The 17,325-nt window shown below is 44.7% G+C and overlaps 1 protein-coding gene across 1 annotated transcript in view; it reads left to right on the top strand.

Moving 5' to 3' along the window:
• The window catches only part of si:ch211-112f3.4 (EF-hand and coiled-coil domain-containing protein 1), a 30,202-nt gene extending 13,524 nt beyond the window's left edge, over positions 1–16,678 (top strand). Inside the window, exons 4-9 of the mRNA XM_037678542.1 lie at positions 585–655; positions 750–876; positions 2,673–2,796; positions 7,042–7,158; positions 16,457–16,526; positions 16,600–16,678. Coding sequence (XP_037534470.1) covers positions 585–655; positions 750–876; positions 2,673–2,796; positions 7,042–7,158; positions 16,457–16,526; positions 16,600–16,625 — 535 coding nt within the window. The 3' untranslated portion in view covers positions 16,626–16,678. The remainder of the gene's footprint in view (positions 1–584; positions 656–749; positions 877–2,672; positions 2,797–7,041; positions 7,159–16,456; positions 16,527–16,599) is intronic.
• The last annotated feature ends 647 nt before the right edge of the window (positions 16,679–17,325 follow it).

A 17,325-nucleotide genomic window follows, 5' to 3' on the forward strand; every position in this document is an offset into this window, starting at 1 on the left:
ATATATATATATATATATATATATATATATATATATATATATATATACACATATTACTATAATGTTGTGTACCCATGTATGAAAAGAGCTCTAGAAATAAATGCTGATAGGTAAATCAAAGAGATAAATACTCAGCTGATTCATTCATCCGTTATCTTTTACCCGATTTTTCCTTTTCGGGTTGCAGGGGTCACTGGTGCCCATATCCAGTCATCACTGTGTGAGAGGCAGGGAGGGGACACCCTGGACAGGTCTCCAGTCCATCACCGGGACACATAGAGACAAACGAGACAAACAACTACAAACTACTCTGTATGTCTGTCTCATCTAGAGACAATTTAGAGTTACCAATCAGTCTAACGTGCATGTTTCTGGTCTGTGGGATGAAACCGGAGTACCTGGAGAAAACCCACGCATCACGGAGAGAACATGCAGCTGATTAAGTTTGGTAATTAATGATGGCAATGTCTTCCAGTTTGATGTAATAATCCATCATATAGCGCCATCAGGACTTTTCTCCACAGTGGGCTGAACGAGTCTCTCAGGTTCAACAGAAACATTCAGTATTTATTCATTTGCTTCAGGAGCTGCTGCACCTGTCTTGCTGTTTCTCCAGCTCAGCTGAATCATTCTGAAGACTCGTGCAGTAATCCAGGTGAAGAACTAAAACTATGGCTCAGCATGGAGAGCAAAATGAGATATACTTTAAGAAAATCAAACCGCCACAATGAAGGTCTGTGTAATTTCAGATGCTGAATGTCTACAGAGAGCAGTGGAAGGAAGAGCTGCCTCAGATGAAGAGGAAGAGGACAGGGAGATGAAGATGTGCTGCCCCCTGGAGGGGAAAAGATCCAAGTCACATGTTTGTGGGAAGAGGTCAGCAAACATTCATCTGCTCTATTTGATGTCCACCAAACATAATTTCTGTAAGGCCCTGTCCACATAGAAACAAATATGTAACATTTTTTATTGCTTATATATAAATATACGTTTGTTTGTGCGTGCATTTTTGTTTCAGGTTACCTTGTAGGGACCAATTTTATAAAAGCCATGCATTGTGGGAACCAACTGCTCTTTATGGGGACCAAAGTCATGTCCCCATAAGGACAAGTCTCGTTGGGGCGTTAGGGGTTAGGTTTAGGACTAAGGTGTGAATTGCGGGTGGGTTAGGGATGTAATAATTTAATTAATTTATTTATTATTTTTCTTCTTTCGGCTGCTCCCTTCTTCAGGGGTCGACACAGTGAACTCACTTACACAAAGACTTGGAGATTGTTTTTACACCAGATTCCCTTCCTGACTCGACCGCAGACCACCGAGCTGCCACAGCCCTCAGTGTGGAGCAGAGAGCTGCCATGGGGCGCCCGGGGAAGTAGATGGTGGGGGTTATGGATCTTGTTCAAGTGCCCAGAGAAAAATGAGTAATGAGGGTAGATGGGTAGATGGTGGGGGTGCTTCACCTTTCCCACTCACATTTTGATGTTAACTGGTGACCTTCCGATCACAGGCTCACCTCCTCTGACCTCTGCGCCACTACCCCCCCAATTACAGTACCTATTTTATATTATATGTGTTTATATGATTGGTTGTTCTCTGTGAAATTTGATTTCACTTTCACACAGTTTTTGGGGAACAAATCTTTGTAAAGAAGGCAAAATTTTATTGACCACGACTGATTCATGACAGGGCAGCATGGTGGCGCAACTGGTGGAGCTGCTGCCTCTCAGTGAGCAGGTCCCTGGTTCAAACCCCGGTCCAGGGGCCTTTCTGGGTGGAGTTTGCATGTTCTCTCCGTGCATGCGTGGGTTTTCTCCGGGTACTCCGGTTTCCTCCCACAGACCAAAAACATGCATGTTAGGCTGATTGGTAACTCTGAATTGTCCCTAGGTGTGAGTGAGAGAATGAATGGTTGTTTGTCTCTATGTGTCCCTGTGATGGACTGGAGACCTGTCCAGGGTGTCCCCCGCCCCTCGCACAGTGATTGCTGGACATGGGCACCGGCGACCCCCGTGACCCAAAATGGAACAAGCGGGTAAAGAAAATGGATGGATGGATGATTCATGACAGAATTTATTTAGAATATAGTCATTCTCACGGTGCAGTGTTTCCCATGGGTTACTTGCCTTGGCACCGTGCTCATCTCTTCTGTGATATTGCTGATGGGGGTTGTTGAAACAAAGCCATGTCCGTGTTGCACATTGTTTGAACTGACAGTTTTTGAGTGCGGGTGGGGGTGTGTGGAGAAGGCTCACCATGAGGGATACTGAGTGCTACCTCTGTAGCTTTTTAGCTCGCACGTCTGTATTGCGCGCCACTAGCTTAGCGCTATTCAAGTGCCGGCAGTTGTCTGCGGCGTGGGTGGGGTGTGTGTGCTGGTAGACAGGGCGCTCGGTTCTGTTGACAGGGCGTGGCACCATGCTTTTATAATGGTAGGGGAAGCATTGCTGTGTTCATACAGTCTAGCTGTTGTGTAAGCTTTATATGTATGCTTCACACTGTGGTTTTGTTTCTGGGTGGTTTTCTGCATCGTGTGGAAGAACACTGTTGTAGAAACTTTGCCATATTTATGAAGATTTAAACAAATAAAAAAATGTTCATAGAAAAATATTCCTATGTGGATAAGGCCCAAGTGAAAACACAAAGGAGCCTTGACGCGTTCTGTTTTTTTCCAGATATCAGAATGACGCAGATAACCATCCTGTTTATGACAAAAGACACAGCAGCAGGGACATGTGCAGCTGGACTGGACCAAACCAGGAGAAGGCATCTGAAAACAGAGTCTCTGGGAGGGGGCAGGTGAGTGGCATGGGCTTATGGATGTTGGTCTGTTCATATTTTGACTCTTTTCAAGTCCCTTCATTTTGGCAAGAAGTTAACCCAATCTGTGTGCTGCGTTGTCATTAAAGGCCTAGCATTATTACATATCACCCACAGCCTTTAGACATAAGTCATGTAGTTGTGAGAAGACGTGAAGTCCTAGACCTCATAAATGACCTAATGGTTCATCTCTTGCCATACTCAGACCTTACCAAATGTGTCAATGCTCAGCATCTATCATGGGAATGACTCTCAGCTACTACTACACAAAATTTAGCTCAATATCTGTAAAACGGACTGAGTTGGTGCCCGTTTGGGATGGTCCAAAAGCAGTTGGCTCTGGCAGCCATCTTTTTTTAATTCAATCTTTATTTATACAGTTTAGTCTCATTGAGCCACAATGACTCATTTACAAGAGAGACCTGTTTAAACAAAGAACACAGATAAGGTACAGACAACAATAGACAATTATTTAAAAAAGCATGTAAAATGAAAGTAAATAGAAGAAATCAAATAAATTGAAACAAAAACAGCTACATTATAAAGCAATGTAAAATACTAAAGACAGGAACATGTCTGCGTTGGTTTTTGCCATGAACTTGGCAGATGTTTAAAATCCCTTAGAGAGGTCAAGGTCAAGAACTTCAGATCTTTTTGCAAGGTTTTCCAGGTTACAGGAGTGGAGTAAGAGAAGGCCCCTTTTGCCAAGTTTGGTCCACACTGAGGGTACACTGCAAGTAATTATGTCCTGAGTGTGCAAACTGTAGCTGCACTCACAAAGTGACATACAGTAAAGGAATCTATGAAGGCAACAGACCAAGAAGTGATTTAAAATCTTGAAATGAGTTGACTCCCTAAGTGCAGTATTATCATTATCCAAGTAGGGTGGATTGTTTGTGTGCCACCCCCCGCCCCCCACCTGCCCCAACAGAAGGACTCATCCTGCCATGAAGCTCAAGACATGGATTAAGTAGAACCAGACCGATATACCATACCACTTATTTTTAAAGCACTTAAAACAGCAATAAGGCCAACCAAAGTGCAGAAACAAAGTGCAACAACTGTCATTGTCAAAACTCAATGACAAAAAAGCCAGAATAGAAGACATACTGTCTTTTATTCTGGCTTTTTTTTTTGTCATTCTTATAAAGAAGTCGAAGGGAGTTTTGTTCCTTTTTTGTTTGTTTGTTTGTTTGTTTTTTCTTGTGGTTGAAGCTGATGGCCCCACCCATGTTGGGAGAGGGGCGTTCCAAATAAACCAGTTATTGTAATCTCAACAGAACTTTTAATCTCAGGACTGACCCTGAAAAGACCTGGGCTGTAGTGGATTGGCCATTTCCTGAGACCAGGAAACAATTGTAACATTTTCTGGGCTTTGCCAATTTCTACAGGCATTTTATTAAGGACTACAGCCGTGTGGCAGCACTTCTGTCTCAGCTCACCTCTACTTCTAGAGTTTTCAAGTGGAACCCCGAGGCCGACCTCACCTTTTCTAATCTTAAAAGACTGTTCTCTTCCACCCCGATCCTCTGTCATCCTGATCCTAGGGTGCAATTCATCCTGGAAGTGGATGCCTCCAACACTGGAGTGGGGGCAGTCCTGTCTCAGCGGTCACACGACAATAATAAGGTACACCCATGCACCTTTTTCTCACGCCGTCTTTCGCAGGCCGAGAGAAATTATGATGTGGGCAACAGAGAACTACTGGCGATTAAACTGGCCCTGGAGGAGTGGCGTCACTGGCTGGAAGGCACCGAGACACCGTTTCTGATCTGGACCGATCACAAGAACTTGACCTACCTTCGGGACGCTAAACGCCTCACTCCCAGGCAAGCACGTTGGTCATTATTCTTCAACCATTTTAATTATCCCCTCACTTTCAGGCCCGGATCTAAGCACATAAAACCCAACGCTCTCTCCTGTCAGTTTCCCCCCCCTGATGTTGTTGAACAGGAGGACAGCATCATTCCGGCTTCTTGTATTGTGGGGGCACTCATTTGGCCCATCGAAAAAGAGATTCGAGAGGCTCACAAGTACGAACCCGACCCTGGTTCTGGTCCACTAGGCACTCTTTTCGTCCTTTCATCTATGAGGTCTAAGGTACTGGACTGGCTACACTCAAATAAATTGTCTTGTCACCTTGGCAATTCTTGTATGCTTTCCCTAGCTAAGAACCACTTCTGGTGGTCCACCCTCTCCTCGGATGTCAAGTCCTTCGTCGCTGCTTGTTCCATGTGTGCCAGGAACAAAACCGGTAACCAACCCCTGCTGGCCTCCTTCTTCCCTTACCCACACCAAGCCGTCCCTGGTTCCACATATCAGTAGACTTCGTCACGGGTCTACCCCCTTCAGACAGTAACACCGTAATCCTCACTGTCATTGACAGATTCTCCAAGGTGGCACATTTGATCCCCCTCCGTAAACTCCCCTCCGCCTTCGAAACAGCTCTTACTCTTGTCCAACATGTATTCAGGATCCATGGTATCCCCTCTGGTGTGGTCTCAGATCGGGGATCACAATTTATTTCTCAGGTTTGGTATTGTTTCTGCAAGACATTGGGGGCTTCATCCAGCCTTACTTCAGGGTACCACCCCCAGTCTGATGGCCAGACCGAAAGAGCTAACCAGGAACTTGAGGCCACACTCCAGTGCGTGGTGGAGAGGAACCCATCTGCCTGGAGCAAACACCTGATCTGGGTCGAGTATGCCCATAACTCCCACAAGTCGGCAGCAATAGGTATGTCCCCATTTGAGGCTTCCCTCGCTTATCTTCCCCCCTTGTTTCCCAGCCAGGAGAACGATACCACGGTGCCCTCAGTACAACACCACTTCCATTGCTGCCACCGTGTCTGGCATCAAACCAAGGCTGCCCTGCTCCGCACTGCGGCGCAAACAAAGAAGTACACCGACCACCACCGATCTGCCGCACCTTCTTACCAGGTCGGCCAAAGGGTTTGGCTTTCTACCCGTAATATTTCCTTGAAGGACACTCCTAGGAAGCTGGACCCCTGCTTCATCAGTCCTTTCCCAGTTCTCAAGATCATCAACCCCTCGGTAGTCAAACTTCAGCTCCCTGCGTCCCTGAAGATCCACCCCACCTTCCACGTATTGCAAATTAAACCTGTTGCCATTAGCCCTCTGTGCCCACCCTCCGACCTCCCTCCCCCTGCCCGACTGATAGACAACCACCCTGCCTTTATGGTAAGGTCCATTCTGGACGTCCGGTGTCGGGGTAGGGGCTTCCAATACCTGGTTGACTGGGAGGGTTACGGGCCATAGGGACGTTCCTGGATTCCCTGTTCCTTCATCCTGGACCCGAGTCTCATCTCAACCTTTTTCAGGCTGCACCCCGAAAAACACCTCGGGTCACCGAGAGACGATTCTTTGGGGGAGGGGGTTACTGTGATGAGTATCACCTGCTACAGCTATTTCCTCTCCAACATGGCCGCCAATCAGCACACCTGAGGATCGTCATCTTGATGAGGCTCCTGACTACTGCAGCAAGATGTTACTCGTTGCCGGAGCATTTGCCACTGATGCTTACCTGCCTCTGTGGATCCCCTCATGCCTTGGTCTTCCTCTGGTTCCGCGCCTTGGTCCCCGTCGTGCCTTGGTTTTCCTCTGGTTCTGTGCCTTGGTCTCCCCCATGCCTTGGTTCCCCTCTGCTCCTCTCTCGGTCCCTCGTGCTTTGCCTTCCATTCACATCCCTCCTTGCCTTTTCATCTGAAATCCGCCTTTGTCCCCCTTTGACCATCATCTGGACTGTAAAACAGATTTGCTGGATTAACATAATCTCCTCATTTACCCAGCCAGAAACCTCTGACCTTCTCCTTCCTTCTCAGGGTCCCAGCTGGTCATCCTTTTCACTGTAAATAATAAACACTGTCAATTTGTACTCCTGAGTTGTACCGCTCTGGGTTCCTCGAGTCGTAACAAAGTGGGTAAAGATAATGGATGGATGGAAGTTATAAAACTATTAAAACTGTTGTTCTGAGCAAAGCGTAAATTTATTTTTTTGTCTTGTTGACCACCCATCCAATAAACCTATGAATACACTGAAATGAATCAGTATTAATTGTACACCCAATAATTACTTTTCAGTACAATTTGTCCATTGGATTCTAAAATATGGTAACAGATACACAGACGGACAGACCACTACACACCAAACTTTATACAGATTGTGCCTTTTGGCAACAGGAGGTAACCATATGCTTCTCCCCAGAGACCTCAGGAAAAGGAGGACAGAATGATGCTTCAGAAGACAGAGAAGAGACGTCTGTCTATGCTGGAGGACAAACTCAAAGATTCACTCTCATTGCTACTGCAGCTACGGACTAAGGTACACACAGTTTTTTGGTGTATACACTATGTATGTGTGTATACAGGATTTATGTAGGTGTATACAAGGGCGTCAGAAGCATCCGTAATGTGGGGGGGACACAATGATGTGTGTAGATGTATGTGTGTGTGTGCATGCGCGCGTGCATGTGTGTGCATGCGTAAAAAAAGGTGTTCACCAGTGTACAAAAAGCAACATATCACCTTGATTTCCTTTAATTCCACACATTTAAAACATGTTTCTCACCAAGTTTGTGTAAATTCATCTGGGGGTTTTAAAGACATTTTAACTTTAATACACTTTAACACAGAGCGTCAGGTCGGCACTATTTGTGTTTATAGAGAAATAAAAAACGTCACCACTGGACATTTTTACTTGTGTTCAACACGACTCCTCTAAATGATGTTTCTCATGAAGCTTGAGGACAATAAGGTGTGGGGGTTTTAAAGACATTTCAACTTTAATGCACCTGAACACACAGAGTCTCTTACACCTGCAGCGTCTCACAGCGTCACAGTCACTGCTGAGATAAGATGCTACAGACGCAGCGCTCCTCTCAAGCATCCTCCTAACATGAAAATATGTTGATGATCAACTCTCTGGTCAACTACTGCCCACACAAAGCTCGCTAAACTGGCGAGCGAGTAACACAGAGGTGTCTCCATCTCCTCCACCTGTGCGCGTTTTATGCCGAGACAGGAGGAGACGCACAGAAACACTGCAGGTGTTACACCATATTCTGTGACCACCGTATACTGTGACCATGGCAACAGGCTGCTGTGTTTAGAGTTGTAGGTAATCAGGAACATCTGGAGTGGAGTTTTAGTGACCCGAATATTCTCCTATTAATTAAGTGGAATGGATTTGTTCACAAAGAAAGAGAAACTGCACAGACTGAACTAATGTTTTATAGTAAAAGTGGGGGTGTCCAAATTAACGTTTTTTTAATGTGGGGGGGACTTGTCCCCTTCACATATAATGGTTGCAATGTTTATGGGTGTATATACAGTATTTTTGTGTATATAATGTATGTAAATGGTAAATCGACTGTACTTATATAGCCCCGTTCTATTTGATCAAGATACTCGAAGCTCTTTCCAACAATCTGTGCCTCATTTACCCATTCATACAGCTCTATACTAGATCTCTACAAAGCTAATTGAACAAATCATTCTAAAGAGACTAATCAGAGCTTTATCACATTCATACACTGATGGGACACACATCAGAGGCAACGAGGGGTTCAGTGTCTTGCCCAGGGACACTTCTGCATGTGAGTACAGGTGGATTTGAACCCCCAACTCTAGTATTGGAGGACGACTGCTCTAACCACTCAGCCACAGTCGCCCCATGTATGTGTCTATACAAAATGTGTGTATACAGAACTAATGTGTGTGTACAGTATGTATGTATGGGCAACATTGGTGTATACTGTTTGTGTGTATGTGTTTACAGTCTATGTGTATTTATGTATGTGTAGACATGGTTTTAGTGTATATAGTAATCCCTCGCTACTTCACGTTTCGTTTATCGCTGGTTCGCTATATCGTTGATTTTCCAAGTAAGATTTGAAATGACACAATTGGCTGATTGATGGATGGTTCATGGGTTGTTTATTTAAAATAAATTATTTTAAATGATTTTGCACATGGGCAATGGGCATGGGCATGCACGGTGGTGCAACTGGTAGAGCTGCTGCCTCTCAGCAAGCAGGTCCCTGGTTCAAATCCCGGTCCAGGGGCCTTTCTGGGTGGAGTTTGCATGTTCTCTCCGTGCATGTGTGTGTTTTCTCCGGGTACTCCGGTTTCCTCCCACAGACCAAAAACATGCATGTTAGGCTGATTGGTAACTCTAAATTGTCCCTAGGTGTGAGTGAGAGAGTGAATGGTTGTTTGTCTCGTTTGTCTCTATGTGTCCCTGTGATGGACTGGAGACCCGTCCAGGGTGTACCCCGCCCCTCGCACAGTGATTGCTGGACATGGACACCGGCGACCCCCGTGACCCAAAATGGAAAAAGCGGGTATAGATAATGGATGGAAGGATGGAAGGATGGATGGATGGATGGATGGATTTTGCACATGTATGAAGCCCACAAGTGAAGGGAAAGCTCCCTCCTGCAGCTGATCAGCTGATTTCCTTCTCTGCCATGCACACACATTTCTCCTGCTGCGGATTTGTGAAGGGAAAGCCCTTTGTTGTCCAGATTCACTGATCGACTTTTGTCTTCCAACTTAAAATTCAAAATATGTCACATCATAAAAATCATCATAATCATAAAATGGAAAAGTGTTAAAAGTTATTTTTAATTATTTTAGAACGTCTATGTTCAGTTGTTGAAGTGTAATTGATCAAGAACATTTCTGCTCTGTGCTGCAGGAAGGGTTAACCCTTTGATGTCCTGCTGCACTTCTCTTCTCTACGATTTAAATTTAAATACTGTAACATTTTAATTAAACAATCCATGCTGTATGGATTGTTTATTTAAAATGTTACAGTATTTAAATTTAAATTGTTTATTTAAGGAGGGAGATTGGGAGTAACAGGTGAGGAGTGTGATTACAGTCTGGCATGTCATGACAAAGTTTACTGAACTTGAACTGAACTTGAACTTGGACTACTGTATCTCTACTTCACGGTTTTTCCACTTATCGAGGGTGGGCGTGGTCTCAAACACTCACAATAAAAAAGGGACTAGGGTACACAATCTATGTGTGTATATACAGACCCTTTCCAAAAAATTTGAATATCATGGAAAAGTTGTTTAACTTCCATAATTCCATTCAAAAAGTTAATCTTTAATAGATGATAGATTCAGTGCCTGCAATTTAAACAATTTCAAATATTGTTGTTATTTTTACATAATTTGGGCTTCCATCTCATGAAACCCACGAAAACAGGAATTCAAAAATTAGAATACTGTGAAGGAATCAGGCCAGATGTTGCAGGACATGAATGTTTTAAACTGAGTGTGACACTAATCATCTACTAAACTCAAAGCACCTGCACAGGTTTTCCCAGGTGTCATTAAATTACTTCAGTTTGGTTCAATTGTCTCAGTTTAGTTCAATATAAAGAAGACTGCAGACATAACAACTGGCCAGAAGACCATCATTGATGCCCTCCATAGGATGGGTAAGCCACAAAAGTTCATAGCTAAGGAGGCTGGCTGTTCATAGAGTGCTGTGTCCAAACATATCAATGGAAAGTCTAGTGGAAGGGCAAAATGTGGCAGGAGAAGATGCACCATCAAAAGAGATGACCGTGAGCTTCAGTGGATCATCAAACAGAGAAGATCCAGAATCTGGAAGCGATCCAGAAAGAGTGGAATGGGGCGGGAGTCACAGCTTCAAAAACCACCACATTCAGACACATATGTCTCCCGGATGGGCTACAACTGTTGGGTTCCTAGGGTCAAGCCACTTCTGAACCTGAGCCAACATAGAAAGCATCTCAACTGGGCCAAGAAGAAGAAAGGCTGGACCATTGGCCAGTGGTCCAAGGTCCTCTTTGCCAATGAAAGTAAAGTGTGCCTTTCATTCGAAAATCAAGGTCCAAGGGTTTGGAAGAAGGGTAAGGAACAGAACCCATACTGGTTGAGGTCCAGTGTGAAATATCCACAGTCAGTCATGATTTGGGGTGCAATGTCCAGTGCAGGTGTTGGTAAACTCTGCTTTCTTAAATCCAAGGTCACAGCAACAGTCTACCAGAATGTTTTAGAGGACTTTATGATTCCTTCTGCTGAGGATCTGTATGGAGATGCAGATTTCATTTTCCAGCAGGACCTGGCCCCTGCCCATGCCATCAGAAGCACTAAAACCTGGTTTGATGCCCATGCCATCACAGTGCTTGACTGGTCAGCCAACTGGCCGGACCTAAACCCCATTGAGAATCTATGGGGTCTTCTCAAGAGGAACATGAGGAGCACCAGACCCAACAACAAAGAAGAGCTGACAGCAAGCATCAAGGAAATCTGGGCTTCCATAACTCCCAGGCAATGCAACAGGCTGATTGCCTCAATGCCACGTCACATTGAGGCAGAGATTAAGGCAAAGGCATTCACAACCAAGTATTGAAGATTGACATATCGTTTTGAAAGTACCATATTTTGATTGATTTGTTGTGATCCTAATTTCTTTCTTTTTTTTTCCTGCAAAAACTGAGAAGTAGTGTGAACTGATTTCTTCACAATATTCTAATTTTTTGAATTCCTGTTTTCATGGGTTTCATGAGCTGGAAGCCCAAATTATGTAAAAATAAACAAATAAATACTTGAAATCGTTGAAATTGCGAGTCCTGAATCTATCATCTATTATAGTTTAACTTTTTGAATGGAATTATGGAAGTTAAACAACTTTTCCATGATATTCTAATTTTTTGGAAAGAGTCTGTAGTATGTGTGTAAACTGTGTTTATACAGAAATTGTGTGAATGCTGTTAAGCATTCAATTCAATTCAGTTTATTTATATACCGCCCATTCACAACAAAGGTGTCTCAGGTAATTTTCACACCTGATAGTCCGATAGACTTGGTTCGACTGGGAACCAAAATTCGGAACATTTGTTTATATTTTCAGCTGATGAGGTTCGCATTCACATTGCACTGAGTCAGTCGAGCCAACCTGTTCTCCCCCTTGCCTGTGGTGGCGCTGCACCAAAAACTACTGAAGGAAACAACACAAAAACCTCTGAAGAGACACTTCTTCTAGAAATAAACACAAAAATGGAGTGGCGTCAAATTTGAGCAGTTTTAGGAGTTCTGTTTTGTCATTTTTCAACAATGGTCTCAGCATGAGTGGAAGATGAGGCAGAAGACCATGAAGAATGTTGTTTTTCATACAAGGTGGCTGAGACGGCTCCATATGAGGCATGAGAAATGTGTGTTTGTTTAGGATGGACTTTGTAATAAAAACACAACAAGGGTTAATTTTACTGCAATTACTTTATTTAGTAAATTATTCAGTCTCTAAGTATAAAAATAAAAACAAATAAAAATTAACCTTCTGTTATTTAGATTGAAAAAGTCTTCACAAAATATAGAAAAACAAAATCCACCACAAAAACTAAAGTGCAGGTGCAGTTCCCCCCCAAAAAATTAAATAAAATGAAAGTTTGAAATCTATTGAGCATAAATGTAATACAACAAAAACTATGTTGCCTTTAAATGAGGTAAAACTTTCGAAACTTGTGACAAATGCTGAAAACAAATTAAATGCTGCCTGAAAGGACTGCTGATCATTGGCAGAACAGTCATCATCCAGTTTCCTGATCCTCAAGAAAGGAAGCAGCTGGTCTCGAGGTTTGAGCTGCATAGTTTCCAGTCGCTGTTATTTCCCAGTCAGACTCAGGTAAGACTCTGTGGTCTGACGTGACCATTAATTGGTGGTCGATGCATTCAGTGTTTCCCCTACAATTATACAAGCGGAGTGCCCCGCCGCATCAACTACTGAACCGAACTGCGTGCAACCCCCACCCACCCATCAGCACTGATGTAGCTCCAAGTTAGCAGAGCGCTAACTAAAAAGCTAAAGGCAACGTCTTCCCTCACGCAACGTCTTCCCTCACGCTAACCGGCTCAAAAACTGTTGGCACAAGCAGTGCTCAGCTCAGATGTGTCTGTGTCCCCCCCATACTAAAACAGTGCACAGCTCAGATGTCTCCATTCATGCCTTCACCTTTACAACTTGAATATCGTTGCTTGACCCATGTGAGCGTAATCCGCTGCGTGGTGGGATGCCGTATTTACGCCATGAAAATAGCATATCATGATATAATGCATTTTCCATTGAGTCTGAGTGGGCCATGTTCCGCACCTCGCTTGTTGAGGTAGCTGCCTTGAGCTGTGGCTTCAAGGTCGTTGGTGCTTCTCGTGGTGGTCACCCATGAACTCGGTGGTGGACACACCAGGTTAGGGAGGCTGTCAAGCTGAAGGAGTCCTATCGGGCCTTGTTGGCCAGTGGGACGCTGGAGGCAGCTGAGGAGTACCGGAGGGCCAAGCGGTGTGCAGCCTTGGCTGTTGCTGAGGCAAAAGCTCGGATGTGGGAGGAGTTTGGTGAAACCTTGGATAGAGACTCTCGGTCGGCTCTGAGGAGATTCTGGCAAACCATCAGGCGACTGAGGAGGGGAAAGCAGCACTTTACTAACACTGTGTTCAGTGAAGGTGGGGTGCTGTTGACCTCAACCAGTGATGTTGTTGGGAGGTGGAAGGAATACTTCTCGGACCTTCTCAATCCCACCAGCACATCTTCCATGGAGGAAGCTGAGTCGGGCCACTTTGGGGTTGATCTGTCCATAACCGTGGCTGAAGTCGACGAGGTAGTTGAAAAGCTCCGAGGTGGCAGGGCTCCGGGAGTGGATGAGATTCACCCTGATTTCCTTAAGGCTCTGTATGTTGTGGGGCTGTCTTGGCTGACATGCCTTTGCAACATTGCGTGGACATCAGGGGCAGTGCCACTGGACTGGCAGACTGGGGTGGTGGTTCCCCTCTTCAAAAATGGGGACCGGAGGGTGTGCTCCAATTATAGTGGCATCACTCTCCTTAGCCTCCTTGGTAAGGTTTATTCAGGGGTATTGGAGAAACAAGTCCGATCAATGGTCAAACCTCAGATCCAGGAGGAACAATGTATGTTCCGTCCTGACCGTGGAACACTGGATCAGCTCATTACCCTCACTAGGGTCCTTGAGGGATCATGGGAGTTTGCCCATCCAGTCTACATGTGTTTTGTGGACTTGGAGAAGGCATTTGACCATGTTCCTCGGGGTACACTGCGGGGGGTGTTCCGTGAGTATGGGATTGAGGGCCCGTTGTTACGGGCTGTTCAGTCCCTATACAAGCGGTGCGAGAGTTTGGTTCGCATTGCCGGCAGTAAGTCGGACCCCTTCAGGGTGGGAGTTGGACTCCGCCAGGGCTGCCCATTGTCACCGATTCTGTTCATAACTTTTATGGACAGAGTTTCTCGGTACAGCCAGCTGGCAGAGGGTTTCCGGTTCAGTGGCCTCAGGATTCCATCTCTGCTCTTTGCAGATGATGTGGTCTTGTTGGTGTCATCTTGCCGTGATCTTCAACTCTCACTGGAGAGGTTTGCAGCCGAGTGTGAAGCGGCTGGGATGAGAATCAGCACCACCAAATCTGAGGCCATGGTCCTCAACTGGAAAAGGGTGAATTGCTGGCTTCAGGTCGAGGGTGAGGTTGTGCCTCAAGTGGAGGAGTTCAAGTATCTCGGGGTTTTGTTCACGAATGAGGGAAGAATGGAACGTGAGATTGACAGATGGATTGGTGCAGCTTCTGCAGTATTGCGGACTCTGTACCGGTCTGTAGTGGTGAAGAGAGAGCTGAGCTGTAAGGCAAAGCTCTCTGTTTACCAGTCGGTCTACGTTCCTCCCCTCACCTATGGTCATGAGCTCTGGGTAGTTTTCCCACTCTATCCCTGTCAGAAAAACAAAGAGTCACTAATCTGGGCGTGATAATGGACCCTTCCCTGAAACTTAGCAATCATGTTTACATGATTGTTAAATCATGCTTCTTCCAAATGAGGCGGCTGTCTAAACTGAAGCCCATATTGTCCAAAAAGAACCTGGAGACAGTAATACATGCATTCATTACATCTAGGCTTGATTACTGCAATTCACTCCTGTTTGGTATCATTCAGACCTCCATTGCACGACTACAACTGGTCCAGAATGCAGCAGCCAGATTTTTAACCAGTACAAGCAAAAGAGAACACATCACACCAGTTTTGGCCTCACTGCACTGGTGACCGGTTCACTTTCAAATCCAGTTCAAAATACTCCTGTATGTCTACAAATCATTGAACAGTGGGAATGCCTTGGAGTCCTCCCAGTATATAGGTTTTGTTTTTGTGCATACCTGCCTTCGAACCAGGACCAAGGTAAAAGATGACTGTCATCAGAGACTTGTTGTTTGCAAATGATGCCACAGCTGCCACCAACATGCAACAGATGGAAAGAGCAGGTTTCAAGGATTCAACAGAAGGAGCAGGTTTTGACTCTGTCTCCTGGGAAGACCTTGTGGCAGACCACTCAAAGTGGAGACTTGCCATTCACCATCACACCAGACTTCTGGAGGACAACCTTAACAATGCGGCTGAAGCAAAGCGTGCTCACAGGAAGGAGTGCAGCACCTCCACCAGGGCTGAGTCTGTGTGCAATGTCTTCAGCCATGACTGCCACGCCAGGATTGGACTTTTCAGCTGCCAGAAATGCTGTGGCAACACAGACAAAGACAGATCATGATCCCATGATTATCAAAGATTGAAGGTGGCCGACAAAAAAAATAAAAATTGCGTGTATACTGCATTTTTATGTGTATGCAATATGTATGAGTGTACAAAGTATGTATGCGTGCATACAGTATGCATGGGTGTACACAGTATTTATGTGTATGCAGTAATGTAGTGATGAGTAACAGATGGTAACTGATCATTTCTCATAACATCACACGTTTAGTGAAACAGATATAAAGAGTTTAGATTCTGAGTGGGACCCGTTTTAACCTGGGAGCGTTTTATGGTCAGACCTTTTTGTTCCAACTGAATGGTTCCACTTCACTTCAAACTCTGGATCTCTACCAGAATCATAGGAGCTCGAGGGTTCTGTTCAGTATGTTAGCTGTTTCTTCTAGACGGAGATCTCTGAGGTTGTTCCTGGGATCTGCTTGAGCCACTTCCAGTTTGAGGGTCACAGCACCGAGTGCTCCAATGAGCACTGGGACTACTGATGCTTTGATTCTCCACAGCTTCTGTATTTCCTCTTTCAGCTCTTGGTATTTCTCCAGTTTCTCTTGCTCCTTCTTCTTCAGGTCTCACAGAGTCTTAGTTAGATCAAGTCTAAAAGTAGCTAAATGCCCTCTAAAAGGTAAAACTTACAAACCAGTAGCTAAAAGTGGTGTAAGACATGAACAGAGAAAGTATACTAAAGCAAATATAAAGGAAAATATTGTTCTCTGGGGATTGGGGGTGGAGGGAGGGGCTATATTTTAAATAAAGTTAAATACATTGAAAAGTTTTTAAAAGCTCCAAAAACCACATGTGATGCAAGCACACTGTTCATCAGTGGAGCTGAAGCTTTTCATATCTTCATGGGTAAATTAACACAAAGTTTGATTTGCTTGACTTCAAACAAGACAAAGACTGGAGGCTGGAAACAAGTCACAACAAAGGTGTGTGTGTGTGTGTGTGTGTGTGTGGGGGGGGGGTGGGGGGTGGGGTCAGGTTATCATCTCTCATTAGTTTCTTGTTGTACATCTACCTTTTGCTGAACCCCAAGTCTCCCCCCCCTCCAGGGTGTGTCCCACAGGCTCCTGGAGAAGATGGTGATGGACAGTCTGGATGTCTGCAGAACATCTGGACCTGGTATGATAATCTGGGTTTCGCTTTGTTTGGGTTTTGCACTGCTTACTGGTAATCATTTCATTTCCCCATTAAGGTTCCCAGGATGGTTCTGCAGGCTGATGATGTCCTCTGCCCCCATGTGTCCTCCAGTGATCCCCCCAGAGTCAGAGAGTTGGACAACAAAATGGAGACAGTGATGTGTGTCCACCTTCAGGACATCAGTCCAGCTGTGTCAGCTCTTTGCTAACTTTCATATTTACTGACTGTTTATTCTGCTCTGGTCTGCCTATGTCCTGAAAACACCGGTGCACTGGAACTTTAAACCCATCTGCTGTTTTACGTTCATCTGTCTGAAATCCTTCATAGCGACAACTTCCAGTTTGTATTTATTCTGTATAAACAGAAAAATATTTAGGTTTTTCAATATTTATATTGAAAACAGAATTGAACATGTTTTATTCTGACAGTCTGGTCATGATTACACTTTATTTTTTATCTTTGACTCGTTCTTTTTTCTAAAGGGGGCAGGAATGGGAGTCCAATTTAAAAAGTCATCTGATTTTCTTTTGAGGACAGAAAAAAATCTACCCATGACCTGCAGCTCAAACCAGCTCTGAGTTTGAACCTGACCAGTAAAGAAGAACCAGAGGACACAAAACATTTTTATCTTAGTCTTCTAAGACTTTGTTGTTTTGGTTACCTTTATCCATCCATCCATCCATCCATCCATCCATCCATACATCCATCCATCCATCCATCCATCCATCCATCCATCCATCCATCCATCCATCCATCCATCCATCCATCCACCCATCCATCC

Source organism: Nematolebias whitei, chromosome 7, assembly GCF_014905685.2.
Source record: "Nematolebias whitei isolate Nwh7 chromosome 7, NemWhi1, whole genome shotgun sequence".
In the NCBI taxonomy this organism is placed as follows: domain Eukaryota; kingdom Metazoa; phylum Chordata; class Actinopteri; order Cyprinodontiformes; family Rivulidae; genus Nematolebias; species Nematolebias whitei.